Consider the following 27,402-nt stretch of genomic DNA (forward strand, 5'->3'; position numbering starts at 1 on the left):
CAGCAGCTAGGTAAAGGAAAATGCATCTGAAAAAGAGCACTGAGAAGTGACTCCAGTTCTAACAGAGACTGATGTGTCTTGGCTGTTGTCAGTGTGCAGCTGGGAGAAAAAAAAAAAAAAAGCTAAGCATAAAAGTATCTGAAGTCTTAATAACTCTCAGAAAAATGAGCAATGTGCAAAGGATTTTTCCCCAGAAAGGCAAACTCTATCATACCTGCAGATGATGTTATCCCAAAGTAAATTAATGAAATGGTGACATTCAGGGAAGGAACAGCTGACAGCTTTGTACACAGCTTCAAGCAGGGAAATGAGTGATATATTTTGGCAGACTTACTTGAAACAGGGATGGCAAAAAATAAAACCATAGTAGACTGACAGAGAGAGCCCACTCACAAGTTGTTTACTGAAATGAAGATACAGCTGAAAGTAATTATTCGTTTCCCAGAGGTATAAGTGATAGTGCCTTGTACAAGAAATAATACTTGGTTATTTCAGTTGGAATGTAAAATAGGATAGAAAGGTTTCCCCTTTCTGAGGTTAGATGCTGGGTATTTTCGCCTCCTTTCAGAAAAGCATGTGTTTATGAATGTAATATATATAACATATGCAGTCAACCATCTATATGCCACTGGCAATTAGGAACTGAGGCAATGTCCAATATTGTTTTCCATTAACAGCCAGGATCTTGCTGTACAGATTCTGATTAAAAGCCTGACTTTACGGCGCGTAAGATTAAAAATACTCCTTTAAAACAATGTATTTCTGAAGATGGTCCTCTCCTGGCTACAAAATCATCTTGAGATACTTGCAGGCAGGACTGCTTGATCTTGAGATTTTAGCTGTGTGCAAACTGTAGTAAAATTACAATTGCATTCAGTGCTAGCTACTCTGTACCTTCTTGCTGAAGAACATTTGTTTTCTGCGTCCTCTCTTCCAGACTGGGAAATGCAGGAAGGCAGCCTGGAAGCTTTTGCAGAGTTTGCCTCAGTGCCATCTTTTCCTAACTGGGTTTGCAGTCAGCCCCTCGTTAGCAGCCTCTCTTGCCTTGCCACAGGCCATGGAAAAGGAACCATTGCTTTTTTTGGTTTTCCTCTGCTTAAAGACAAGGCTGCTTCTTACCTGTGCCAGTTCAAGTACTGACTTTTTCTTTTCTTCCTCCTTCAGTAAAGTGGGGTGATTCACAAAATCTTCAGAAAGATAGCATTATACACAGTTTATAGTACAAAGGGGGGAAAAAAGGTCAGATGAATGAGCATGAAGGAGATTTCTCCTGTGTCCTTTGGAGGAGAAGCAGAAAGATTGGGAATGGTATCTATGCACAGTAGGTGTCTGCCTTGACTACCTGACAATACATGGTCATTGCAAAGGTGAGTCCGAGAATCTAAGAGAAAAGAAACAACAAACAATCGTTTTTCAGTAAGTAAAAAACCCCTATTTATTGATACAACAAGAAAAAAAAGAGAAAAGCATGACACTAGTTTTGTTCACACACAGGAGGACATGTCACATAGTGCTTTTCCTGCCTGTTCATGTCCTTGTTCTCTTCCTAGAGTCTGTCTGCCTTTTGTCCTTATCTGTATTGCTGTCTTACAGAATGAACAGTAAGAGCAGGGCAGAGTTGATTTCTCCATCAAGAGCAGCCACCAGATACTGGGAAGAGTTATACTGGAAAAAATTTGGATGCCTTTTACTTGAAAATATTTTATTGTAGCAATCCACAGCTGTGTGGGTACTGTGGGTATCCCTGTAGCTGTTGTTTTGAAAGACATTGGGTTAATCCCAGGCCCTACAGATGCTGTGGTTTGCTTGACTGTATTTTACTTTTCCAAGTGTATGTGAGCACAGGTCCCTGTGGGGGAATCACTGGAGACTGAACATGCATTAATCATGGCCATCAATGCCTCATCAACAATGGATGTGTTTTTCTACTCAGCCTATTCAAGAGAAGCAGCAGGGACCTGAAGGTTCTTCTCCCAGCCAAGCACTGACCTGTTGTGATGCCTCTGGTAGATTACTTCATCAAAAGGGGATGGGGGAGACAGTTTTACTTTCCTTCCAGCTGGAGTACTTACATGAATGTACTAAGTGTACTTTCCCTTTGCAACACCACTGCAAGATTTATCACTGAAATGAAGGTCTGCCAGGTAGAAAATTTTAATGTATGAATTCTGTTTTATGCACTCAATTTTACCACTTCAAATTTAGTCTCTACATGAATAATAGTTCCTGTTAATGAGTACTTTGAAAGAATATATGAATACACATATACATTATTATATTTATGAAGAAAAAAATGGTTATAAAGCTGTTAATCTTCCTCAAGTCTTACTCTTCCACACTGAAATCAGATTATTAATCAGATTATTTTGGTGTGCTGTTTATAGCAAGCAGTGGCCTTTGGGAAGTATCCCTGAACTCTGCCTTCTGCTTCCTAGCAAAGGAACACCTTCAGGGACAGCTGCACAACAAAACGGTGGTGGCTGAACTTGGTTTATCATTTGAAGCATGCACAACTGAGGAAGATTGTTCTGTTGCATGTGCTGTATGTCCTTCCAATTATGTCACTCTATGATTCTATAAGATGTTAACATGAAATACTGTCACGTACTGTAGGCTAGAACAAAACTGAAACAGCAGCAAAAGAGGGAGCCCAGCTCATTTCAGGTGACAGTGCACAGAAACTTTTGTCATCAGGTAGATTCAATCATATCAGGCAGCTGGAAAGCAAACTGAAAATCTGTTGTGTTCTGAGGTGTTTTCCCTGCATTGCATAGCATTTACTAGGAATATGAATCTACATTTTTAAATTGTCTAAAGTGTTTCCTCCCATGCAAATTAGTGATGTCTTTCTGTCAAAAAGATAGTATTGTCTTAGAACTTTATTATATTTAGGGTATTTATGAGAAGGACTCTGACCATGGACTGCTGGGGGTTTTTTGTGTATCATTTAAAGATAACCTAAATGCTGAGTGGATGCCCAAAAGCTGTTTTGGTTTTTTTAAATTATGGTAATATATTAACAACAGTCATAAATTGTCTGTCTGTCATATGATTTTGTGCTTTTTTCTCTAAGCATATCGGCTTACCATACTGGAACAAACCCCAAAACTCTACTGAATTTGGGTCTGTGAGGCATCAGGCATTTGCATTAATAAGCTGCAGCCAATACATGACATATGAGAGAGTAAGATACGTGCCATTCTGCCTAATCTGTCATTAGTGGGAATGTGAGTAGAATACTGATCCCAGGCTCTCTCTTGCTACTGCTAGTGGCATACCAGGAAAAAATAAACCAAACCAAACAACCATGGGTTAATCTGCAGTTACATGGTGTTGATTAGGTTAGCAATGCCATCCTTTGTGCCTGCATGTTGAGTGTGAGAGTGGGGGAGCTGGAAACTAAAGCTAGATGTTCACTGAATTTAGGAAAGGGACTTTGAAGGAGCCTGAGTTCCAGCACAACTTTCACCTGTGTATCCTCGGGCTGTGCCACTGGTGCTTAGACTGGCACAACCACAGCAGGCTGGGTAAAAGGCACAGGCACCTAAGAGACAAAGTGGTGGACAGATTCTTCTCTGACCAAAGTCACAGGGGAAAGAACTGCAACTCAAAAATCTGATAGGCAAGTCTAAGCCAATCATACCTACTGAGTTTCTCTCCATTAATAGCAAGGGAGCATAGCAGGGTTGACTAATGGGCACCACGCCTTGATTTGTAATTTACTCTGGGCCTGAGGAATGAGGTTGAAGACTTAAGCTACCTCTAAACTATGCTGAAGTTTGATATTTAGCCTAAGTCCCCTCTGGAGAATAACTGGACAAATATAGGCACCCTAAAGGCAGTTCATCCTACCCTGACTATGTGTCTGGAGTCCAGTCTCCCCTCATAAGTCCAGTTTCAGTCTTAAATAAACCACTTGATAAAGAGCCAGCTCTTTGCAGTGCATCATAAACAGTGTTCCTGTAATGCAGTGTTCCTAGTTCTGTGCCTTGTACACAGTATTTTAACTAAAGTAAAACACTAAGTACTTAATAATTTTGCATGGTGGTAGAGGAAAATCATGCAAGATTTAAAACCTGCTTGAGCAGAGCATATATCTGAATCTATGGTTACTTAGTTGCAATTAGTTAGGATTATATAACTGATATTAAACTGTACCTGCACCATAGCTGTGCACAATCCAAAGATTCCCACTGCCAGTAAGTTTTCCTGGAGCCATATTTTCACAGTTTCATAGCAAGGCTAAAAAAAAACCAAACCAAGAATATTGCATTAGCCATAAATTTAGCTCTACTCTCCCTCGAATATGCATCCATAGAAAAAATGGATCTGACCTAGCTGCTAGGTAGCCTGGATTATCTTTTCTATGCTGGAGCAACTACAATGTATTTTTGGGTTGAAGCTTGAACATGGAGTACTAATCCCAGTGACACAAAAAAGTGCACCTCCAAAATGGTGCATGAACACTGCTCCATATAAATTCAGCTAGTAACTAAAAATACTGTGCTGGTTTTGGCTGGGGTAGAGTTAATTTTCTTCACAGTGGTGGGTATGGCGCTGTGTTTTGGATTTGTCCCGAACACAAGGTTGTTATCTGGAGATATTTTTGTTATCATTAGGCAGGGTTTACACAGAGCATGGTTTTTGGTTTCCCTATTGAACTGTCATTATCTCAACCCACTCTTCTCTCACTTTTACTCTTCTGCTTCTCCCCTTGATCCCACTGGTGGGAAAGTGAGCAGGCAGCTGTGTGGGGCTTAGCAGCCAGCTGGAGTTAAACTACAACAAATAAACAAGCACTGGGTTTGGGTCCTCTTTGCCCTCTAAAACCCAACCAGAAGCAGTTAGAACCTCATAATGAGGCTTTAATTTTCTCAAATTTCAGGAAAATAAACCCTTCTTATAATACATACAAACACACAAAACCAAACAGTCCCAGTGCAAGTGGCTCAGTAGCTGCTCCTGCTGCACGTGGGCCCATTTCATGCCATTTTCCACCATTTCAAACTGCAGTATGGGCACTCTTCCATTGTTTTCTTCCTTCTTTAAATTCTGCAGTAGCTCTGTTTTACTGGTCTAGTTTTGGGGAAGGTGGAATTGGCCCCTGTGAAACCTTTCTTTAAATAACAATGTCTGTAAGACAGCCATGTGCACAAACAGTGTCTCCCTGTCTTGTAAATGTTCATGGCCAAGAATCATTCAGCCTTCAGTTAGGCACTTTTACATATGTATAAAGGAATAACTATTAATGCCCATCAGAAGCCAGGGGCTTAACCTGCACTGATTTTCTTGCTACCCTGAATAAAATAGAAGAACTTTTCAGTCCTTAAATTAAAAAAAATGACCTTAAGCTACTCAAGAAGTATAAGGAAGCTGTGTTTGATGTGAACTCAGCCTCTGTGAGCACCAATCCATGCATATGAAATCTCACTAGAAAGTGGCTGAGAGCTTTACTCGTTGTCTTCACAAACCATTAGAAACACTAAAACATAGTTATAATTCCACTTCATCAGGTGGCCTTACTCCACATCCCTCCTGTGTAATTGCACTACCTGTAATTAGCACAAAGAATTGCTGAGCTAATTTCAGAGACATATTTAGGCTCTGACTATCTGTTCCAGAAAGATCTTGCTGAGGCCATTGTAGGGAAATTATCCCATGGAGTTTTGAATTTGATTACGGGCAAGTGCAGAAACTCAACAACAAAAAAATGCTGCTGGCAACTCAGTGGAACAGTTCCCACTTTTCCGTGCAGTGGAAGCCCCAGAATGAGAGCTCCTGGTGGGAGAAGAGTGCTCAAGGCTCTCACAGTTCTCTTGCCTCAGAACTGCCCAGGCTGTGATAAGCTACAGCTGCTGCTCCAGGGCCTGTGTGTGCATGAACCATTTGCCTTTATTGCTACCTGACCCCAGTAGGTGGGACACTAAAAAGGACATTCCTGTCATTTCCTAGCTGGATGTCACTAGTCTATGCTGCAGATCAGTGTTGGAATGGACCTGTCTGCAATGGGAAACAACAGCTTAGAGCCTACTGAAAGGAAACCAGCTCATAAAAATAACTAAATAGGGGGTTTCATTGGAGGTCAAAGGCTACAGCTCAACAGAAGCCTTCTGAAAGCACCTGATTAAAGGTGAATTAGGATAGATGAATGAGGTGCACAGCTTATCATCTGTGCAGTCCTGCGCATGACTACCTGTCTGTCCTTCACCTGGGCTGCAAGGCTGCTGCTGCCTTGTGCTGCAGAGCTACTCACCGCTTTCCACCAGGTCCCTGGGGAATGGAGCCCACAATTCTCACTGAATTCTAAGCAGCAGGAGTCTGGCACCCGGGTTGTGTTGTACACTTCAAACCAGTCCGTGTAGTTGGAGACTCCACAGCATCTGAACTGGAAAAAGATGAACCGAGGTGATGCCATAAGTGTGACCCATCACTGACTGCCTGTTCTGACATTGCCTCCTGGAGCTTGACACTCAGTGCATTTTGATTAAACCAGAAGAAGCTTGAAAATTTAAAGAAATAACAGTACTTTCTCAGCTTTACCCAAACAGACCCTTTTCTCCACTCTTTTGTATTATGTTTAAATATAGCCTTGTAAGCAGGTAATGTTGATGCAAGAAGCAAAGGCCCCTGTTTACAGTGGGAGGGTACTGCAGGAGCTGAAAGTGGACAATCTGAGACAAATACTGAAAATGAGTTATTGACTGACCAGAATTGTAACAGTTGTTTGCAGCTTGTCAGGAAAAAAGATAAGATACAGCACCCAAGAGATGAAGATACTGGGATCTCTACAGCACACTACTCCTGGGATCATGATTGAAATAAACAAGGAAAATTTCTCACTAAGCTGTTAATTACTAATCACCTTTGAAAGTTTTTGCCAGCCAGCAAAAGATGTATTTCCTCCTCTGTGGTGCAGTTCTTTAATGTCATCATCTGAGGCTGCTCTGAGAGTTGTGCCGTAAGTGCCTGCCTACAATGATACAGTGTGTGCAGAGATCACAACACTGCTAAATCGGAAGGAATGTTCGACTTTGGTAGTGGGACGCAAGGTACAGAAGCACACAGTGGTGCAGGGAATGGTTCTGTGGTCATCTTCCCCTTGGGAAGTGGTATATTTGTGTGATAGGAAATAAGCTAGGAATTACCATATACATGTATACACCATCTGTCACCCCTATGCAAAAGTATGAATTTGTTGGTATTTAGACACTTCAGCACAAATTAGTAGAACAAGACAACACTGGACTGCAGAACTGCTCTCTGCTATTCACAGTACCTCACACTTTTTCAGGGCTATGCCAGCCACGAACATAGTCCCAAAATTACTTGCCATGATCTTATTTTTTTAAATGTGATTTTATATAAGACTGAAAAGTATTTTTTGCATCTCTGTAGGGACCATTTCTCTTGTTTCTGAGAGACTCGTAATCATGCAGACATCTGCATCACCAGGGCCAAAGACCTAATTGAGATCCTGATGTTTACACTGGCTTGAAGGAGAGTTTTCCTTTATTATGTAACAGTTGTAGAGGCTGTGGTAGCTGTTCAGGCTGTGGTAGAGTTGTGTTCAGGTCTTGTTGCACACACAAAATGTGCCACTCCAGACCCATAGAGGGCAGAGGTGTCACACGCTGCCTCATGCATCATATGGATGCTTCAAGCACTCAGAAAGTACTCCTTGATAGAGATATTTCAGTGTTCACAGCAAGTTTTTCTTCTGTCAAGGAAAAGTCAGAAAACTTTCCTGGACTAACATCTATCCCTCCAAGTTTCTGCTCCTAATTTCGATTTGGTCTGTGGCAGGACTCAATCCTTCACTTGCAAATGTTTGATTTGTAAGTTTACAGGCTTCATTTTCTACAAACTGACATGAAAATAGAAAAAAAGTTTGTGCCTTTCTTTTTTTTCCTCTATGTTCCTGCACAGAAAACAGGAGGTCCATGTGTAACAGGTCCCAAAAGCGGGTAGGAGCAGCCTGGAACACATGGCATGCATTTGAGGAAGGCTGGTTTATTTGAAAATCTAACAAGAAGAAGGTCTTGCAGGCTGTCATCATTAGAGTCAGGAGGCAGCTCTTTGATAGACAGTGAGAAGTGACAGCTTGTAAACAGCAAGCCTTAAAAATGTGGCTCATCTGTGATGTAGAGAGTGCAGCAGCAAGGGCTGAGACATTTGAGTGATGTTCTGGCCAAACACAAGTGACACAAGTTTGCATAAATCAGAACTAGGCTCCTTCTCCCTACAATAATGCATGGCTGAAGGTGTCAGTCTGACAGACTAAGGAGATGAAGATGAAGCATGGGTTTTGTAGCCAAGTGCTCACTAACAGGTTGAGGACAGCTGCTCCTATGAAGCCTGTGAAGCAGAAAGTGACTAGGCCATGAGCTAGGATTTGAGACTCCAAAGAGTAAAAATTCCTGGTAAACCACAAGGTGAGAATAGGAAGGGATGCAGTTGCAAAGATGAGCTGCAGATGGACACAAACTGCCTGCCCACAGAGATTCTCTGTACCAGAACACAGCAGACACAGCCACGGGAGAATGGGCTAAGAGAAGTTCAAGGTATAAATAAAGGACATAACACAGGATCAACAATCTTGGGACTGGAAGAAATAATATCTGTAACTATAATATTTTGGAAGATAAAGAAAGGGCGAGCAATGGGATTAAGCAGTGGATGATCCACAGCCCTAATCAAGAGGAGCTGATGAAGACATCAGAGTTCTAACACCACAGAGACCTGAGCGCGCAGAAGCAAGTGAGGGAGCACTGCTCAGTGAAGGCCAAGTCCCATGCCTGGCATCTCCAGGGAGCAGGGACATTGATCCACGCACAAAGATGCAGGAACGAGGAAACGAGCAGCAATGGCATTGAATGGGCCACCAGTTCAGATTCAGCAAAGGGGTCCAGCTAGAAGCCAGAAAGGCAGATAAACTGAGAGTTCAGAAAACTCAGAGCTCCCACTACAGATGTCCAAGTAGAAGAGAGAGAGTGCAGGAGTGATTTTGGATCATGTGACAAGCAACTGATTTATCCGAGGTTGATGCAGCTGAACAGTAAGCAGCCAAATTGGTGAGAGAGATGAGGGGTCATTAGAAGAAAGGGGAATATGGAGGACTTTTTTTGGAGTCCTCTTAGATTTGAGAGCAATGTTCTCTCAAAAATTGGCAAGGTTTCTAGGCAGGGATAGTTGCAGATAGGCCAACACCTGGAGTATGGAGAAAGATCAGGGCACATGAAGGATTATGTCTGTCACCAGCAGTTTGTTGTAGCCAGTTCTACCACAAAGGTTGATGTTCTGCCAAGGCCAGGCATGAAAGCATTGAAGACTTGATTCTTGGCAGAATTGCATTCATTTCTTGGTCACATTTACACTCCTGTCTTGTTCCCTTCACAAGTTAAATGATAAAATTACACAAGGTTGCCTGATTGCTTAGTTCTGTTCCTACTTTGAACACCTACATTTTTTAGAAACAATTACAAACTAAAACTAGCAGTGCTTATTTTGGGGTACTCAGACTAACACACCTTAAAAGTAGTATTCTATTAAAAAGTTTCTATCTCAGTGCAACAGTGCAACTCCTGATAAGGAGTTGGACACTTGTACATATTTTACAGGTAATCTCAATACTGAAGGCTAAGTAGGCCTTATCTTTGCCAAATTCCTGCAGACTCAGTCAGGCTGGGATAGGGTTCGTGAAAATAAACAGATATTTAATCCTAGTTGCAGTGTTTTAGCAATGCCTTGTTTTCTGGTTTTGTGAACGGGGCAAAGAACTTAAGACAGGGCAGGGGGCCTTCTATACATCTTTTTCTTCCATCACTGCAAAATAGTGAATAATATAGTTTTGTTCTAAAAATCAAGTTTAATGGGTGGTTTGAATTACTTCAGCATTAATTCTTAAGTATGGCTTGATCTAATAGAATCAGTGACTGGGAAGAGGGAGATGGGTCAAATTTCTTCTCAGTTACAGTGGTCTAAATAGACATGAAAAGGCATTACACAGCAGCAAAAGTGAGCTGAATTTGCTCACTTTAGTGAAGCTAATAGGTTTTCTGCATGCCTCTCGAATTACTGCCTGGTTAGTTAAAAGTAGAAGTGCTCAAATATTGATCACAAAGATGTTGGGGATGAAGCAACATTTTAAAAATTAATGCCTGTTTCTCATTTTCTAATGATCTCCACCTGTGACTTTAACCAGTCCTGGTGGGTAAGGGGTTTAATGCAGTTCAGGGTAACTTACCTCCTGAACTATCAGAATTTTAGTCATGTTTGAAAACCACTTTGTAAGCTTTCGTAGTCTTCAGTCACGACACACAGAATTCATCTGCTTGTGTTTCTGATCCTTTTAAGGTTTGAAACGCTATTGAGAAAGGCTGGGAGTTTGGTTAGCTGAAGGTATTAAAAAGAAATCAATAGAATGTTCTGATTTGAAACAACTCCCTGACCTAGAGGCTTACTAGGATTGCAAAATGAGTCCACTGCCTTTCCTCTCATACACTTTGCAGGTTTGCAGCTTAACCCAACTCCTTTATCGGTAACATGACCAGCTCAGGCATCAGCCAAAACTGCAACTTCCTTTTAAAGACAGGCCCTGTTTCTTCTTTGTTTCCAGTTTCTTGAAAATGGTAGGCTTCTGTTAAAAAGAGGAAAACCATTTCTCAAGGCACAAAGGCTTTGGAAAAGAAAATCTTCCTCAAAAGGTGCTCAGGCCTTTAACGCTCGGACAATCACCACTCACAAGTCGCTGTGTGCACTGGGCATACACACTCCCAGTCAAAACTCCCCTCTGATTTGTGACTGGCCAGTCCCACAGAAATCATCTAAATGGGGTTCCTTGGAAAAACACTTTCCTCCTTTTTTCAGCCAAAGCTGCCATACACAGCAGTACCTATGAATGCAGGATGGGGATGGTCTCTAAGTAAATCTTTGGAGAAATTAAGAACTATGCCAGAGTGTCTAAGCTACTGCTTTAACCACTGCTCAGGCTCTGAGAAATACTTTTACAAAGGAAGGAGTGCAAATGCAGGGGGGACAAAGGCTCATTATGATTTCTGTTACTGGCATGTTTTTTACATGGCACTTTTTTTTGTGAGGCTGCAGTTTTCCACATACAGACACAGGCCATGGCTCAACCAATAACTAATGTCTCCCATCAGGAAAAACACTGTCCTATATGGCAACGTGGTTGTTCTACTGTGGGTGTTGTTGAGAGCCTTAGGAGACAGAATGCAAACAGCAAGCCTGGGCTGGGACTTCCCTTGAAGAAAATCCCCTGTATCGCTGTAATCCTCCAATCAGTGATTACACTCTACTGATTAGGGATGTAAGAGATAATGATTATTACACAAAAACCCCCCAAGTTGGCATTTAGATAGCTCTATTCAACTGCAAAGTGTTTTACATAATTAACCATGATGGGATTGTCTTTGCTGCACCTCTGTAATAGTCTATTCCCACACAGTTTTGAAAGATACATGCGAGAACCAATTATGCAAAGTGGCAAAAATGGATCTTTGGGAGCTCTTCCCCATTCTCCTCAGTGCCCAGCATGGGGAGCACAATGACTTTGACGCTATGGTACTGCCAGGCTGGTACGTGGTAATTTCACAGTGGCCATGAGAGAGTGATGTCCCCTGGGGATGGCATTTTCTTGTCACCTTTTGAGCTCCTAGGAGTTAGCTAACATGAGTTTCATCTGAAACCTGTAAGGCTCTCTTTAAACTATAATGAGTTTCAAGACCAAAGGACTTATCAGGACAAATGACTGTGATCTGCAGCACAACACAAACCACAGACTATTGAGTCCTGCCTCAAACCTAAGCTGGTCATGAACTGTGACCATTTCCTTTAAGCAAAAAGCCAGGTCTTATTCTTTAGAGAAAAAGAATCTACTGTGTACAACAGCATCCTACCACTAGATATGTCTAACTTGAGATTTAAGCTCTTGGATCAATTACAGAGCCCTTTTTCTCACAACCCTCTTTCCTTCCTGCTCTCTTTTTAAGGACTGCAATCACATCACTACTTCATCTTTGCCTCTTTAAGTAAGGCCTTTAAAATTTCTCACCATGTCACTTTCCAAAATCCTTAATATTTTTTTACATCTTTTCTGGATCCAATCCAATTGTGAAGCTTTTGGAAAAAATGTGACTATATGAACTAGACATTGCATATATTGTTACACCTATTTTACACAAAGGGGAGCAGAAGTATGGTGTCTATATCCCATAAGTCTTCCAAAAACGTTTTCCCCCACCTTTGCTATATGCTTTTAAGTTATTGGGGTGTCACTGGAAGCAGATCAATACTTACTGCAAGCATTTTAATAATAGTAGTTTTTACTACATTTTTACTACACATAATTAAGTTACTGTAAAAGAGTAAACTTTCTAATACTGTTGGATATAAGCAACGATCTTAAAAATTTTATTTATATTTCACACAGCTTACTCTCAGGTTAGCCCCACATAACGCATTTCTCTTGTCAGTAATTGATGCCTTCTCATATTTGATGTATTGGAAAAAGGAAAAAGTATTGGAAGAGGAAATTATTAACAATATTTCAAAATGCTGAGGCCTTTCAAAGGTAACTGAAAGAACTCTTCATGTGTAGTTGTTTGGATGAAATTGGCCTGTTTGCTGGACCTGAGCTGTCTTTGACACACAAGTGTGTTGTAGGTAACCTACTGCACTCAACACAGACAGGTCCTGAAGACCCAAAGATGTACAAGGAGTTTGGCCAATCAGTCCTTTTGTTCTGTTAATGATCTGAAATTTTTAATTTCTCAGATCGTTTCTTAGTGGTCTATTGTTCCTGTTACCTTGTATTGTCTAGAAGAGAAGACTTTGGGAGCACTGGGAGAGGTTACTGTCTTTGATCCGTTCAAGACATCAGACAAGACTAAACCCCTCCTGTCTGTACCACACTTGCATCTCTAGAAGAGAAACTGAGAAAGCTATGCAAGATATTTTGAGTGAAGTCAAGGCAGTGTAAGTGCTTCTGCCTAAAGCAGAAGAAAAGCTGGAGCACTTTTCCATTCAAGAAGCAGAGAACATGAAATCAGGAAGATCACCCCCAGGAGAACTGACTGAACTGAATATGAAACAAGTACAGAGCTAATAAACCTGAACTGTCAGCGATGGTGTTACCTCAGACAAGGACAGGAGGGGGAAGCCAGCTACAATGTTCACCAGTCCTTAGCAGATGAACACTGGCAGAGGGCTGTCAGAGAATCATGACAAAGGAACAATTGTGTTGCAGTGACAACACAGCAAAAAGCATTCCCAGTCCACCTGTGATGGAGGATGATTGCATTCTGCTGGGGAAGAAGTACTGACTGTAGGAGGAGGTTGCAAACACCATGGTCTGTTTCCATTTTGACTCACTGCTACTACAATACTAGCAGTGAAAGGAGACAGGACAGAAATGAAAAAGTGGTTGAAGAGGGTCTTTGCTATCATGCTATTGCTCTTCATCCCAACACAAGCCACCCCTTTGACTTTAAAGAGAAGGTACTGCTTGTTTTCTGTCTGACCAGCTCCTTCGCCCTCCACATAGCACAGAACTGCATGATATTTAGGCATCAACTTAATATAATTTTCTTAAAGGAAGAAGATATTTCCTGTCAAAGGAGAATTAAATAAAAATTACTATTTGTTACAAAAAGCAGAGAGTTTAGTTGCTAATGTGCTGACTGGGTGGGAGAAAGAGAGTGGCTTGGGATTTGGAGGTATAATTAGGTTCACGCCCAAAACATGCTGTAACAGAACCCAGAAGGTAAAGAGGAAGAGGTAAAAGAGAGAGCTCAGACTTACATCTGTTTGAATGATGCTCCATGCATTAGTGAGGCCAATATTTCCATCTGTCCCATACAAGTGAAGTCCTTTCTTCAGATCCCGTTGAGCATACTTGTCAATCTAAAACCAAAAGCACAAGACACAGAACTTGAAATTTGCTGAGTATCACATTTCAGAATCAAAGCGCACAGAGCATAGAGATGCTGGACAACGGTCCTGTAGTGAAATCAATAAAAGTTTAACCAACACTTTGTAAATAACATGAGGAGTTCCTCTTCTGAGTTCATGTTCCTGTTTCCCATCACAGAGACCTTTAATGCACTTTTCCCTTCTCACATAACTACCAAAGTACTACAGGGAGACTGGATGCAGTTTAACCACTCATTTTTGCAAATAAGCCTATCCATGAAAACATTCATCTACACACAGTGTTTCCTTTTAGCTTACTATCTTTAATTGTGACCAAGTGCATTAATGTGTACCCTTCCACACTGGAAAACAGACAGACATGGTGTATTCCCTAGTGAAATGTCCCTCATTCCAACGGGGGGGGGGCGTGTGTCTAAAACAATATAACCAATGCAAATTTTGAGTTAACAGAGGCAGCAAAGGTATTCTGCTTCTGCCATACACTTGGGCTTTACTTCTGCTTTGTACAGTCAGAATTGTTTTCTTGACTGCAGCTGCAAAAAAGGTGGATGAAAAGAATCTTGTGGAGTGTAAAAGAGGAATTTTCAACCCACTACATCATAATTATTATGGGGAAAATATTAAGTTACTCAACAATACGACTCTACAAAAATACTATGACCTCAAAAGCTCACCAGGAAGTTTCTGCTGTATGTGAAAAAGATTGTGCTTGATCTGTCCAGTTCTTTTGCTTCCTTCCTGAAAGTTTACCAGCATCATGTTGAGCAAGCAATAAAAGAGCTTTGAGGCAGTACAAGAAGGAGCACAACTTGATCTCAGCACCTTAACTATCATGCAAGGCCTTTCTCACAGATGCCTTCCTTGAACAGTAGGTGCTGTGATCCCCCTGTAATTATCAGTAAGCTGCTTTTGGCTTTACAGAGAGATTATATGTAGTCACTGGTACATTAATTAGAACACCAAAGCTGAAAGCTGTCATTAAATTTGGAATTAGTTGAGAAAATTACAGGCAATAAACTATAAACTTATATGTGTTGGGGATTCCTAGCATTCACTTAAGAATTAGATTGAACTGTGTTTGAGCTCTGCCCTTACCCTCAGCTCCCTGTGTCGCAACTGGATGTGCTGTGGTCTCCAGCAGAACCATCAATTAGGATAGAAGGGCATGGTTGTGATGCCAGTCTCAGAGAGGCTTGGAAATTTAGTTAATGTCCTACAGAGGCAGTGAGGTAAATTAATTGTTGAAAAACTAATTCTTATTCAGAAACTGACCGAGGTTAAGAGGAACAGGGCAACTGAGGGCAGGTGGGGACACAAATCCAGCTAGGCGATCTGGTACCTTGAAGATGAAAGAGAAAGGTTTATTTTTAATATTAATTTTTCTCACCTGAGAATATCTGCCCTGTAGAGTGAGAGAGCTACACACCAGTCTTAGGTTCATATCAGCACTAATATGGAACAAGGGAGAGAAAAGCGATTCTTGTCTGAAGGGTAAATGCCATGTTAACAAAAGGATGCAAAATGCAAAGTTTGCATCTCCTCATTTAAGTTTTGCTTTGCAACCTTTACATCCTATTTGAGATGGATACTAACATCATGATAATTTATTAACTAACCATTCATAGAAGATCAAGAGCAAAGTTTTGTTAGTCCATGTGTGCTTTAACGTGGTCTCAAGAGATTGTATCACCAAGGATTCCTCATCTGCTTTCTACCTGGGGAAGACTCACTAGAAAGCAACTTGCTGAAGCAAAATGAAAGCAAGTCCTCTCTTCCTCATAAAATTAACCACTTCTCCTGCTCAAAGAGTGCAAGGCCTTTATACTGGGAACACAGCTGGCATCAGATTTCTGTATTTCAGAAACTAAGTAACCAGCAGAGCATTAGTCAAGAAAACAGGCACTATGTGACCACTTCTCCCATTGCTATTTCAGAAAGCCTCAGCATGAAGTCCTGCACGTGGTATGACCCATCATTATTTGTTGTTTCAAAAATAAAATGCCTGCTTGAATCTTGCTTGGAAGAGGATGTGAGTTTTTTTTTAGAATCCCACACCACACGTCTTCATTTCCTTATCTCTCCTCTCATCTCTTTGCAAGCTGCAACTTTGAAAGAGGCAAACACATGTTGTGGAACAGTATGGCCAGACTGTTTTACCTTTTTATTTCATGTCCACTGACAGGGAGGGCATCTGGAAATACCAGTTTTACACATATACACACACAAAGAACTTTATATTGATTTGAGTGATGGCAAAGGTAGGATTTTACACAGTTCTCTTTTACTAAAGTTTCCATCTGACCTTCTGATCAAGTGTTGCTGTACATACAACAGTGTGCTACTTTCTGAAGAGCAGCTGATTTAAAGTCTCCTTGTCACAGAGCTACTCCTTGAAGCATTCACACTCTTCTGTTTGCTTACACTAGGGTCAGAAAGGTGTTGATCATACCCTAGGAATAAGCTTGAACAGAACAGCTGAGTTTGTGGGTGGCCACTGGGCTCCGGGAGAAATGGGGAACAGGGATCAGCCCTTGGCCTCCTGGCACTTGTGTCTGCAGCTGAAGTACCAGCAGGAAGCCCCCCACCCTCTGTTTCCATTTGTTATTATTGTGTTACCTTGCATGGATTAATCAGTGTTGACGTAGCCTTGGACTTCCTAATTAAACCGGAGCACTGCTCTCGCTCCCACTGTGAGGAGCTCAGTCTCTACGTGCAGTCCTATTAGAAGCACATTGACCTCTGCTCAAATAACGTGTGTGCAAGGTTATAAGATGGATATTTTTCCCCCAAATGAAGCACTGCTTGAAGCTCTAGATGTATGATTTCTACTGGCTTTGACTAGAGAGGGATAAGTAAAATCCAAGGCCTATTTGTGGGGCATAGCTGGCAAGTGCTCCTCCAGGTCCTCCTGTTTCCTTCCACCCCCATTTTTTTTCCTTCCTCTAAATATTTTTAGAATAACAGGAACTTTTCAATATGCCTTTATTCTAATTGTAAGTTTGATTTAAATGAAAACTCCCAAAACACCCCCAGCTGTCTCTTCTGCCTTTAATTTGAATTTTTCAGAAAATGATCTTTCTGAAAATGAAATGCTGTGCTGCAGTGATTCATCACATCTCCTGACAAATGATCCTACCCAATATTCACCAATCTGTCAGCTTCCCTTATTTATCTCTGAGCTACCAGTCCTCAGCCAGGCAAAATGTCTATCTCAAATCAGGACTGAAGTATTATATTTAATATTCTGCAATTTGAATCTGCTGCATTCTTCCATACACAAGCCAGGCCCTTCACAAATCACAGCTCTAGTTAAGTAGCAGAAAGAAGAATAACAAAAACTCTCTGCAGGCAAACTGTTGCTCTAAATGAGATGCCTGTTTTTAGACATGTGCAATACCAGAGATTTCTTTAGACAAAAGAGTTTCTGAAAGATTTGGCAGCAAGAACCTTTTATCAATCTGTTAGTGAAGAAGAGAAAAAAATCTTTTCCTCCTTGGGATTCATTGGTCAACAGAGGAGAGGGGAAAGCTTGAAGCTGGCACACCATCCATGTAAATTCCTGTAAGCCCTGGGTTCAGACATACTGGAGCCTTGCCCATGCTCATCAGCCCCAACAGGTTCCAGTGGTGTTTCTGGTAGGGTAAATGTGTCCCAGTATGGTAATCCACTACAATCCATGCCTACAAGAGAAGCACTTCTTAGAGCAGGGCATGCATATTGCTGCCCTTTATCTAAGCTAAGGTCCTGCTCCTACTGTAAACAGCGGTAATACTTTCTCACTGACTTCCATTAGGCCCTAATAGGGCACTTAAATCTCTCACTGTCCTATTACAAAGACTTTCTAAAAATATATATATACTGATCTAAGGTGGCCAGGTCATGTGCAGAGAGTTTCAGGTAAAGAAGGAAACTCAGTATTTGAACTGAAGAAGGGAAAGCTACAAGAGATGTGGCAGGACTGGAGAGAACCTGCCACAGAGGTCAGGAAAAGTTGCCAGAAGCTGGATGTTAGAGAGAATGGGCAGGGATCCATCTGAACCTCACCTAAACTACAGCCAGGACAAAACATTGCTCAAAAAAATCTTCCTCCAGCCTGCATATAAATCCAGGCCAAATTAAAGTGTTTCCTTCTTAACCTGTGTTCCCTTGAGGCAGCTACTTAAGCTGTAGCAATGTACACACAAGGCTGCTTTTACTGTCAGCTTTGTCCCCTCACTGCCTCAGAAATCCAGAGCCTCTGAGCAGAACTGTGGCTGGCTGGCTGACAAGCCCAGCTGGAGAAGGCAGCACGCTTCAAGAGGACCTGGGGCTGTCAGACTCTACCCTGTCTCCTTGAATAAGACAACTTAAGAATAACTGAGGATGAAATAAAAACTGTAGCAACAGAAACAACAAACTCCTGCTTAGCACAGACATGCTGAAAGCACTATATGAACATTCTGCACTGCAAACACCCAGGTTTATAATTAATTCCATCTCTGTTTTACAGATGGGGGACTGTAGGGGCTTTCTCAGTTCCTGGGGGTGGTTTCACAGACCTCTCACTCTCTGTCTAAATGAAGGGCTTTGGAGTTTATGTACTTACTGCTAAGGCATGAAACAGAAGACAAATACTGTTCCCTGAGAAGCCCAGTCCTGTAATTTTGCTGCTGATCAGCAGGAGGAAGTGCTTTGAGAAAAACGTCTTGGGCAAACAAGAGAATTGTGTCTGTGCAGAAGACGGGTATTACCAGTATTTACAGCTAATATGACGCAAACCTTTGATCAAACTGAAGCTCCAGCAATACTGAAGGCATGAAGTCCTTCCCCTGTCCCAGCACACTGAGGGGGAAGGTGGCTTTGCTGTAATCTTCTCTGGAATAAAGGTCAAAAGAAGGCTTTGGGGAGATCCTTATTAACTCCTTTTGAACTTGCTGAAAGCGTGAGATGTCACTTAGATTGGGCATAGCGTATAGGAAAAGGCCAGAGGATGCCAGCAGCATCCCCAGATTTCTAGCCTGCAGGCAACTGGAGACTTTTAATTTCAAGCCTCACTGCTTTCCTACCCCAACCTGAACAAAACTTCTACCCAAAAAGTCCCCTAAACTGGAGACAGCCTCTCAGCGGTGTTCCAATATAGGTAAGCAAATATTCTTGACCTTTCTGGTGATTGCTTCCCCTACCTCTCTGCCTCTCCAGCAGAACAGGAGAGGCTCTAAGGAAATGACAAAATATCCAATGGTTTCCCACCGGGCAAAACTTTTAATTTAATGCCTTGATAATCATTCTCTACAAATAGCAGGCAGTGGGAAATCGAATGTAAACAGAAAGTGCCTAATCTATAAGGTCATTTGTAGAAGCCTTTGCCTGCTAAGAAGAGATGAGATTGATTGTAGCAACAGGTAAGGCTCGTTTAAATGAGATGTCCCGGAGCCTCTCTATAAGAAGCTGAGAGCCATAAATGCTCTCCTCACCACTGAAATCTTCCTTACACCATCTGCCTATAAATAGAAATATTTTAAAATTTTAGTAAATAAAAGATACTGCATGATTTTTGGTGATATATAGCAGTTAAGGGACAATATACTAATTTCTTGCCAGTATCAGCAATGTCACACATCTCCAGAACACTTCGCTCAGCACTGTGGGATTCCCTTCCTTGCTTCTTCCCCAAAATGTGGAACAACTTCAGAACTTAATGTCTAGGGGTTTTTTTTGGTGGTTTTTATTTTGGTTTTTTTGGGGTTTTGTTTTTTGTTTTTTGATTTTTTTGTAATTGCTTCCTTTAGCACAGAAACCCACTAACTAGTGAATTCTGTTCTCCTAGCTTGACTGCAAAAGTCAACATCTGGCATCACTTTACAGATCCTCTAGACTTCAATGATTTAGTTGGAATACTTATTGCTCTAGCAGCATTTGATATCAACAGAGATACACTGGCACTGGCTGTGTAACTTCAGAAGAGTAAAGAATACAGGAACAGAAGATCAAAGGAAATGGTCTGGGGGCAGAAAGAATGTATGTTTCTGAAACCTACTGGCTTAGGTCAGCTGAGGTAAGACCTTTCCGCTGTGCCACAGGCCCTCCACACAGTCTTGAAAAGTCACTGTTTCTCTTGTTTCAGCTATTTGTAAAACAGGAATAACCTGACTCTAGTCATGCCATAAAGTTAATAACATAATAAATAATTTGCAGTAGGCATTTGAATACCAAACCCAATCTGGAAGATGCAGATCTTGTATAGAATCTGAGACAATGAATGGAGTTTCTAACTTGAGAGAGAGAGAGAAAAAGAATGAGGAAGGGACTTTCCTGACACTTAGAGGTAAAACTGAGGCTCATCAGGAAGCAAAAGGAAGGACAAGTACATCTTGCACTGGCCTGGAGCAGGCAATTGGTGAAACTGCAAGAGAAAGAGTCTCCCTCTGAGTGCTCTAGCAAGAACCAAGAAGTTGCAATAGTGTTTAATAAGAAACTAATAAAGTCAAAGAACTCGGGTTTTTAAAACCAGTGTTTCCTGGGGCCACGGTCTGCGTATATAATTAACTGCAGCTTCAGCCACTGTCTTCTGCCCACAAGCACCTGCTTGTGCTCAAGTGCAGGCATCAGCAACCAGCTGAGGCTGCAGGAAAGAAGCCACTGAAACATCCCTGTACTTTTCATACTATTGAAATGCCAATGAATGCCGAAGCAGCTTTAGTTCCTCTCTTTTAAAAAGGAGATCACAGGATGGCAACTAGATAGGCTCTGCAACTCAAAATTTTTCATGCAAGAACAAATTCAAACGTTTCCAGCAAACTGCACCTGATTTTGTCCAAATGATGCCTTTAAAAGTCCAAGAGAGAGACAGGCATTTTATCATTGTTTAGCTTCCTATTACTGCTGGTGTAAGGGGAAATACACTGCTCTGTAGCCAGAGGCCACTGCCATGTAATCTGTTCTTAGACACAGCAACAGCCGAATTACTTGTGCATCACGTCCCCTGGTTTGTTTAAATAAAGTACATCGTAATAAGCTCACAGACACAGGCTCAAAATGTTAAGCTGCAGCTGTGCAGATTCTTGGCTCATTTAGAGAATGAAGCCAGTAAGGTACTTCCCAATGAGATAGTCCAAGACCTTAAAAAAACCCAATCTTCTTTATTTTTAGTAAAACTAGGGGTAAAAGCTTTAAATATGAATTCTTGCCTTGCTGCTTCTTGTTTCAAATGAGTTTGAATGTTGCAGCAAATATGGGGGAAGGGCTGGGTGAAACTAGGCAGGTAAATCAAATCAACTGCTTACTCAAAAGCCTGACACTGCAAAGTAACTACCACGTTATTAAGTAAATTCTTCTTAACCATTATGGATTTTGGTGACAAAAGCCTCACCAGTGTGTCGGAGGAATTTCAGGTGAGTGAACACTGAAGTGCATAGTTTTTGTGACACACCTAATTACAGAACATTCAGGATACATTTGATTCTGATTTTGTAGAAGGAAACTTTTGGTTACTTATAATGAGGCTCTTCTTCCGATTATTAAACTGGTTGGGAAAAAAGAATGCCCATCCTCAACAGCAGTGACACAGGCAAAGCTGGGAGTCATCGTGGTCTAACTGTGCCATTTCTTTTCCAGAATGAAACTCCCTTTGCAGCAGGTTTTCTTCATATACTTCATATATTGCTCCAAAGCTGACTGACACAAAAGAGTTTCTGTTCCCTTTCTCCAGTTACATTTCCCAACAACTGTTGCTCTCAGCAAGCCTCCTCTGTCTTCATGAATTAGCCTCACGTTCCACAGATCTCACAACCTACCCTCAAATCCCTTGTCTCCCTCCTGTGCCATCTCTCACTCCAATCGTCTTTCCCCACACATGCTCCTGATCCACTCCTTTCCTTCCTGTACCAGTAAATGGTAATTTTGGCTTGATCTCTAGTGGCCACAGGAGCACACCTGTGCCAGGGTGTAAAGACTCCTCTGAACTATGCTCATGTATTGAAATCCCATGCACACTGAATCCAGGCCAGCAGCAAAGGCAAACACTCCTTTCAAAACCTATGCTCATGCTGAGCATATTCCCAGTTTATCTGTATTCAGCCTCCTTAACTTTTGTTTTCTTTTTAAATTTTAAAATAGATAATCACTTTCATTTGTCCTCAACAGTCATCAGTATAACCTCAGATAAACAAATTGGGAAGGATGCTAATTAACATGATACATGCTGTTGAGCCTTTGTTTGCCAAGAGACATGAAAGATGGGTTGCACTTGTGTTTGGAGTGCTAACAACCTGTTATCTCCAACTACGCAGACCCAAAAAAGAGCACCAATCCCCCCATCCACCTAGGGATGCACATGTCAATAGAGCTTTGGATCCAATTAGCTGCCACAAAGGCTTCAGGACTGCAGAGGCAAGTGAAAGCAGGGAGACAAGGCACTTCCCTTGTAGGAATGAATGACCCCCGTGTGATTAGGTACCAGGAACAGTGACATTGGACATATAATCCTTTGCAGATGCTGCAGGCTGGAAAAGGGGAAGGCAGCACTTTGCTCACTGAGATGAAGAACTTGGCCATTTGCCCACTGAGCCATTTGCTGCAGCCATCCCATGGGATCAAACTTGGCTTCAATTATTTACCATACTCATTTACTTAGCTTAAAAGTGAATGAGAGAGCGTTCAAATAAGAGAGAGCACTACTAAAATATCAGAGGAGGAGGGATAAAGCAAATCATGCCCTGGGCTCCCACTGTGGGAAGAAGATGAACGAGGCTCCCACACTAAATGTGGGATATCTGCAAATCCATTTATCCAGTTAACTTAATTCCCTCATATATTTATGACTTTGGTAGAAAAATACAAACCAAAATACAGATTTGTTCATTGCTGTAAGGTAAAAACAACTCTGCAAACATCAAAACAATTGCACCCTCTCTGTATCAGGTCTCTGGTGTCACCTGAGACTTGCTAGGGCCACGGGGAAGGCTCTAAGCTCCTATCCACAGGCATGGGCATTGCCACCTCTGGGTGTCAGAGCTGCTCTGCTGAACACAGACCTCATCTCCACTGGCACCAGTAACAACTGGGCAAGCTGCAAAGATGCCGGGGGAGAGGGCTGGCTAGTTTCCTCAGGGGTAGAAATTTTCCCTATTCCTGAGAACAAGGAAAACAAATGTGCTGATAAGCCATCTTTTTCTGAGCCGGAACTAAAAGAATCATTTAAAAACAAAACCCACTGAAGGGTTAAAATCTGCTACTCTGCCTGGAGAAACTTGTCTGGCAAGAGTGATTCTGTGGAAACAGATTGAAAGAGCTGTGTCTTCCTAGATCCAGGGAACGTTAATCCTTAGGGGAAGGCAAGGATTGCATACAGCCTGCTTTATTATTCTTAAGATAAGCTTTCTCTGAAATTAACTTACTTTAAATAAATAATGCTGTGAGGAGAACTACCATCATCCTTGGAGGAAACAGAGCAGCAGGCGAAGTCAAGTGCACTCCAGTGGGCTTCATTCCTCTGGCAGTGTGGTCTCTGCTCAGTCTGGAAGTAGGAAAGGTGCACAATGCACCCCTTGAGAAAGAGGGCAGCACAAATCCAAAAATCAGGGACAAACAGTGGGCTTTGGAGGAACAGCTGGCTACCTGGCAGAAACTCAACAAAACCAGTGCAAGAATTGCCTGGCAAAAGATCAGAGAAGGTGATGATCCCCCTTACCTATCTTCCTTGAAAAGTGCTATTTTCTTCCAATCACTTGGAAAAACAAAGGACATGCTAAATGCCAGCTCATCAGCTGGCAGGAATCTTCCTGACAATGGAGCTACTCACATTTATGCAACTTGGCATCTTCATGTGTTTCTGCAGTGGCTCAGACACATGATTCTATGAGGGTACATACAAGCTTGGAAACCACTCCCTCTCCAAACCCATGACCTGACACCATGGGTGTTCTGACCTTCAGCAACTGGAATTAGTGGGTTTAATTCCCAGGTAAGCTTTTCAGTGATGATATCATAAACTAGTAAACAAAATGTCTTGGAAAACTGGTAAATAACCAAAGTAACAGAAGTGAATAACTGCTATTAAATGCCTCCCTTGTTTTAACAAAACAAACAATTGCAGCTCTTCAATACACTTCAGTGAAAGCAGATTTAATCGTGAATGGAATGATTTGGGACTCAGTCACTGCAAATGAATAAACTACATGGAGATTGCTTCCCATAATAACAGAAAACAAGCAAATAAACAAACTGCCAGTCACAATTATATGGTACCAAATGCAGGTTTCCAACACTCTCTTCTTCAAATGATGTCAGAACAAAGCCACATTTCTCACTGGAAGTCACATGAGTTGAATGAAGAAGGAAATATGGTTGATACCCCATATGTTAAACAGAGATAAGTGACAGTGCCTTCACCAAGTGAAAGACTGGATGTTCCACACAGAACAGAACTGCATGTGCTGCTTTTGCACAGAAAAAGTGGTTTTTACCAAACGAGCAGCAGCCACCCTGCTAAGTGGCACCAAAGGTGCTGTGTTTTCAAACAGGCAGGGCTTAGGACCTCAAACGAGTTTCTGCGATGTGCCAGAGCCTCCACCAGGAATGGCACCAAGGTGCTCAAAGCAAACCAGGCAGACTGAACCACTGTCTGTGATGGTCCGGTTTGTTCAGGAACAGTCTCTGTCAGAGGGGTGAGTTATCCCTTGGAGATGAGCAGAAACCAAAGTGAAAGATTAAATCTGCCACATGTGACACAGTCCCAAGAACACCTGTGAGGGTGCTCCTCAGCTGCCTCTGGCTTATTTTGAATTTATTGTTCATGTTCCTACCTTTCAAAATGAGCCACTCTTTCCTAATTAAGAGACTGACTTTTTACAAAAGAGAAGCATTAATCCCAAGTCTCTCCTTAAAAGTGGAAATTGTCTGCTCCCTCTCATCCCCCTTGGATTCTGATGTTCAATAACACTGCCTGCAATAGCTCCAAGACATTTTTTTCCATAGGGCATTCATTTGGGTCTCTCTAGCTACCTAAATTTAGTAGTTTTGACACCTCTGAAGAGCTCAAAATTGACTGAAAATTGCTATCAGTGTCAGGGGTTATGGGGGCACAAGAGGAAAAAAGAAATCACTGCAGCCACATTGAATGTATTTTAAAAAGTAAAATTTAAAACAACACAAAAAAACAAAAAACAAGAAACAAACCACCAAAAAAAAATTACCAAAACCAGAATTCATTCAGCAGGGTTTTTAGTGGGTTTTTGATCCAAAGTTATTTGGTATTTTTCTGATGCTACGGAAGGAAGCATAAAAATCACTGCTAATGAAATTTTGCAGATACCACACAAAACTTGCCATGCATTAAAGAATCTGCTGATATCACTTGTCCTGCTTGGTTACAGAGCCTCAGGGCTTATTCAGACAAATACCAGAAAAGACATGTGAGGTCACACTATGAGATTGGAAACTATATTCCAGAAAGCAGGAAACCTGTGAAAGGACTGAAGAAATGGAAATGGACGTGCTCTGAGGGCAATATTCCCAGCTCACAGAGGAAACAGTCATGGGTTTATTCAACAACAGCTGCATAAAGGCTGATTATTGTCATTACCTCTACACTGCAGAACTGATACCCATGTTTTAAAAAACCTGCTGAAAATTTGAAAAGATTCCAGAGAAGATCTACAATAAAAAGCCATCACTGAGAAGTGTGTTTTCCTTCACATGACTAACATTCTTGGAAAAACTAAATAGAGTGACAAGGTCAAAAAGCAGTGTAATTGCAATCTTCAGGTGCCCACATGGAGCAGCAGTTCTCAACAGAAGACAGCACTTTATTCTATCTAAGACGAAGCGATTGAATGAGAGCTAATGGTTAGAACTTTTAAGACAGACAAATACAAGACAGAAACAAGGCATAATTTTAGCCATGAAGTAAAAATAAACCCTTGGAACAAATCACTGAGGAATGAGACATAGTCAATGATGCCTTTAAACCAAGATTCAAGATTCAAGAATTTTGTAAAATTACAGTTCAGATGTAATTAGTTTGATGACAAGAATACTGATTGAAACACTATGGACCATAGAGGACTGTAGCTGTTTCATCTGGTCTTAAAATTTACAAATCTTCCCAACAGGCCACAAGTTTTCCACAGATAGGGACTGGGTTATTCATGCCAGATTATGTCACTTATGCCCTGCACTTTCCTTCAAATCCATCCTGAAAGAACAGCTGACAGCAAACGTATCAGTCTCTAGCACATCCCATCCTGGGACTCCAGCACTGCTCCTTTTAAAATGGCACTTGTGATCTGGGGCACAAATTCTCCTCAATCACAGCCTGAGTTATCTCAGTGAGCTCTGTATCTGCCAAATCCATATCTCCCTTGTCCATGCCAACACTGACTGTCCTCTGGGAGCTGTGTCATCCAAGATACAGAGGTCAGCTGCTCCAGAGCCACCATACACAGCAGGCTCATGTGCCCTGCAGCACATTCATGGCATTTCTCTCAGAGGCTGCTTTCATGTGGCTTCCCTGGTTACAGTGTGGGAGCCTGCACGCTCTCAGACCCCAGGACTGGGGCTGCAGGGACAGGCCAAGCCTGAGGACTCACAGGTGAGCAGCTCCAAGATGTGTTGCCTTAACTCCCCGGTTACAAGCAAGCACATTTTAGTCCCTCTTATATAAAGTTGGGACTTCAAGAGAAACAGCAAAAGGTGCCTTCAATTTAATTTTCAGAAATGAATGCCCCATGATTATTCTGCAGTCCAAACAATTGAGTTCTTTTGGCTCTTTTAATTTCATAGGAACACTCTGTGTCTTCCTTGTCCTTTGTCCTTTACCTGTCATACCAGCTACTTCCCTGAGAATTTGCAGCACTGGCTTTGCAGGATGTAGGATCACCAGGACCCTCTCCAGACCATACCCAACTACTGCTCAAAAAATCAGGCATATTAGTGCTGGAAAAGGCAGTTTTAGCGAGAATAAAAATGTGTCTGAGACCAATTCTGCTGTTTATTCATCATTGATCATTTTCCTTTAACACATTTTCCCCCTTCTGTCAGGGGAGTGCAAAACAGCCTGTTTGGCTCGGGATGAGAAACAGCAGAGCCTAAATATTAAATACTGAAGAGTCAGAGAATGCTTTTGGAAAAACCTGTAAGTAACAAAAAAAAATCCCAACACCCCCAAATTAACCCAGCAGCATGAAAAACAATTGCAGGCTGGGATTAATCTGCACAAGTCACTAAATCCAAAGGAGCTACCTGGTACTTTTACCAGTACCACCAGCTTTTGGGGTACTTTGAGAAGTCCTGTATTACTGGCATGGGAGTTTGTAAAATACTCCAGATACTGAATCTAGTAACTGTAGTTGAGAATTTTGGCTTTTACTAAAAAAAAAAAAAATCTATTATAAGATGTTGAGGCCTTGTGGTTTATGCTGAAAGCTTTAAAATATTAAAAAACAAAAGGCAAGTCCCCTCCCTCCAGCTTAGTAA

The 27,402-nt window shown here is 41.6% G+C and overlaps 1 protein-coding gene across 11 annotated transcripts in view; it reads right to left on the reverse strand.

Annotated features, from left to right (window-relative positions):
• Window positions 1-377: 377 nt before the first annotated feature.
• TSPAN4 (tetraspanin 4) overlaps window positions 378-27,402 on the reverse strand; it is a 427,450-nt gene continuing 400,425 nt past the window's right edge. For all 11 annotated transcript variants that reach the window (XM_088057604.1, XM_088057603.1, XM_014252145.2 and 8 more), the window contains 4 exons: window positions 13,819-13,920; window positions 6,254-6,385; window positions 4,159-4,242; window positions 378-1,381 (listed from right to left, as the gene is read on the reverse strand). In XM_088057604.1, coding sequence (XP_087913730.1) covers window positions 1,313-1,381; window positions 4,159-4,242; window positions 6,254-6,385; window positions 13,819-13,920 — 387 coding nt within the window. In that variant the 3' untranslated portion in view covers window positions 378-1,312. The remainder of the gene's footprint in view (window positions 1,382-4,158; window positions 4,243-6,253; window positions 6,386-13,818; window positions 13,921-27,402) is intronic.

The sequence above is a fragment of the Pseudopodoces humilis genome, chromosome 7 (genome assembly GCF_049639895.1).
Source record: "Pseudopodoces humilis isolate 2021_Gansu_Grassland_sample_001 chromosome 7, ASM4963989v1, whole genome shotgun sequence".
NCBI classification, from domain to species: domain Eukaryota; kingdom Metazoa; phylum Chordata; class Aves; order Passeriformes; family Paridae; genus Pseudopodoces; species Pseudopodoces humilis.